The sequence below is a fragment of the Myotis davidii genome, unplaced genomic scaffold, assembly GCF_000327345.1.
Source record: "Myotis davidii unplaced genomic scaffold, ASM32734v1 C63925095, whole genome shotgun sequence".
Lineage (NCBI taxonomy): Eukaryota > Metazoa > Chordata > Mammalia > Chiroptera > Vespertilionidae > Myotis > Myotis davidii.
This window is the reverse complement of record NW_006378227.1, coordinates 1-1330: the sequence shown is the minus strand read 5'-3', so window position 1 is coordinate 1330 and position 1330 is coordinate 1. Positions and strand designations below refer to the sequence as shown.

The 1330-nt window shown below is 52.9% G+C and overlaps 1 protein-coding gene across 1 annotated transcript; it reads right to left on the bottom strand.

The window, feature by feature from the left end:
• Positions 1–7: 7 nt before the first annotated feature.
• On the bottom strand, positions 8–910 carry LOC102752158 (olfactory receptor 2Z1-like; the record flags this gene model as incomplete). The annotated part of the gene is made up of 1 exon (XM_006777755.1): positions 8–910. A coding segment is annotated over exon 1 (903 nt), but the record flags the coding sequence as incomplete, so codon positions are not given.
• Positions 911–1330: the final 420 nt, after the last annotated feature.

Here is a 1330-nt window from a genome sequence, read left to right as displayed (position 1 = left end):
CCTTGACCAAAGCCACTCGAACTTCTTGGTTCCTCAGGCTGTAGATGAGGGGGTTGAGTGTGGGGGTGACGAGGCTGTAGAAGAGAGAGACCACGTTGTCCTGCTGTGGGCTGTGGTACGTTCCTGGCACCATGTACATAAACACAGCTGCCCCGTAAAAGAGCCCCACCACTATGATGTGCGAGGAACAGGTGGCGAAGGCCTTGTGTCTGGCCTCAGCTGCGTGCATGCGGAGAACAGCCCCCAGCACGTGGCTGTAAGAGGTGGCAATGAGGGACAGGGGCAGCAGCAAGATCAGCACCCCCGAGATGGACAGCACCAACTCATACACAGAGGTGTCCGCGCAAGAGAGCTTCAGCAGAGCGGGCAGCTCACAGAAGAAGTGGTCCACAGCGCGTGAGGCACAGTAAGGGAAATGCAGGGTAATGGAGGTCTGGATGGAGGCCACCAGCACACCTGACGACCAGGAGGTGCCCACCATGAGCAGGCAGACCTGACGTCTCATGAGCATAGGATAATGCAGGGGGTGGCACACGGCAACATAGCGGTCATAAGACATAAGGGATAGCAGAACACCCTCAGAGACACCCAGCAGCATCAGGAAGAACATCTGAGCTGCACAACCTCCAAAGGAGATGGAACCTTCTCCCTGGCGGAAGTCAGCTGCCATCTTGGGGATGGTGACCAGTGGAAAGCCAACATCCAACAGGGAGAGTTGGCTGAGCAGAAAGTACATGGGTGTGTGGAGCCTGGAGTTGGTGTGGATCAGGAAGATGAGGACGGCATTGCCCAGAAGGCCGATGGTGAACATGGTGGCCACAAGGGAGAACAGGACCAGATGCGGCCCTGAGTGGCTGAAGAGCCCCAGGAGAGTGAAGTCCGAGGTCACTGATTGATTCGATTCCCCCATCCCCTGGGAGGAATCATTCATCGGCAGAAAGAACTGGATATTTGGCAAGAAGTCTCAGTGGGGGTAGTTTCACCTTCCAAACCAGCTGTAATTGTTTGATAGTGGCTGCTGGAGTCTCTTGAGAAGGATGGTGAGTACATGCAGTGTCAGTAAGGAAAGACAATACTACTATTGATTAATTATGTCTGATATAGGCAGGAGATTGAGAATAGTAAAATGATTCCCTGTGCTTGCCGTTTCTTTGTAAAAGTCTTGCCTTCACCCTCCGGGCAAGTTCTGTTCACTAATCCTTGTAGTTAAACTGTCCGTTCTCAAGCGAGAGAATACAAATCAGCCCCACTGGAATACACTCCATGCCAGATACCCCGGGGACAAAGCAGAGGTAGGATTCTGTAGAATATGAAGTAGGGAGATCTTGTC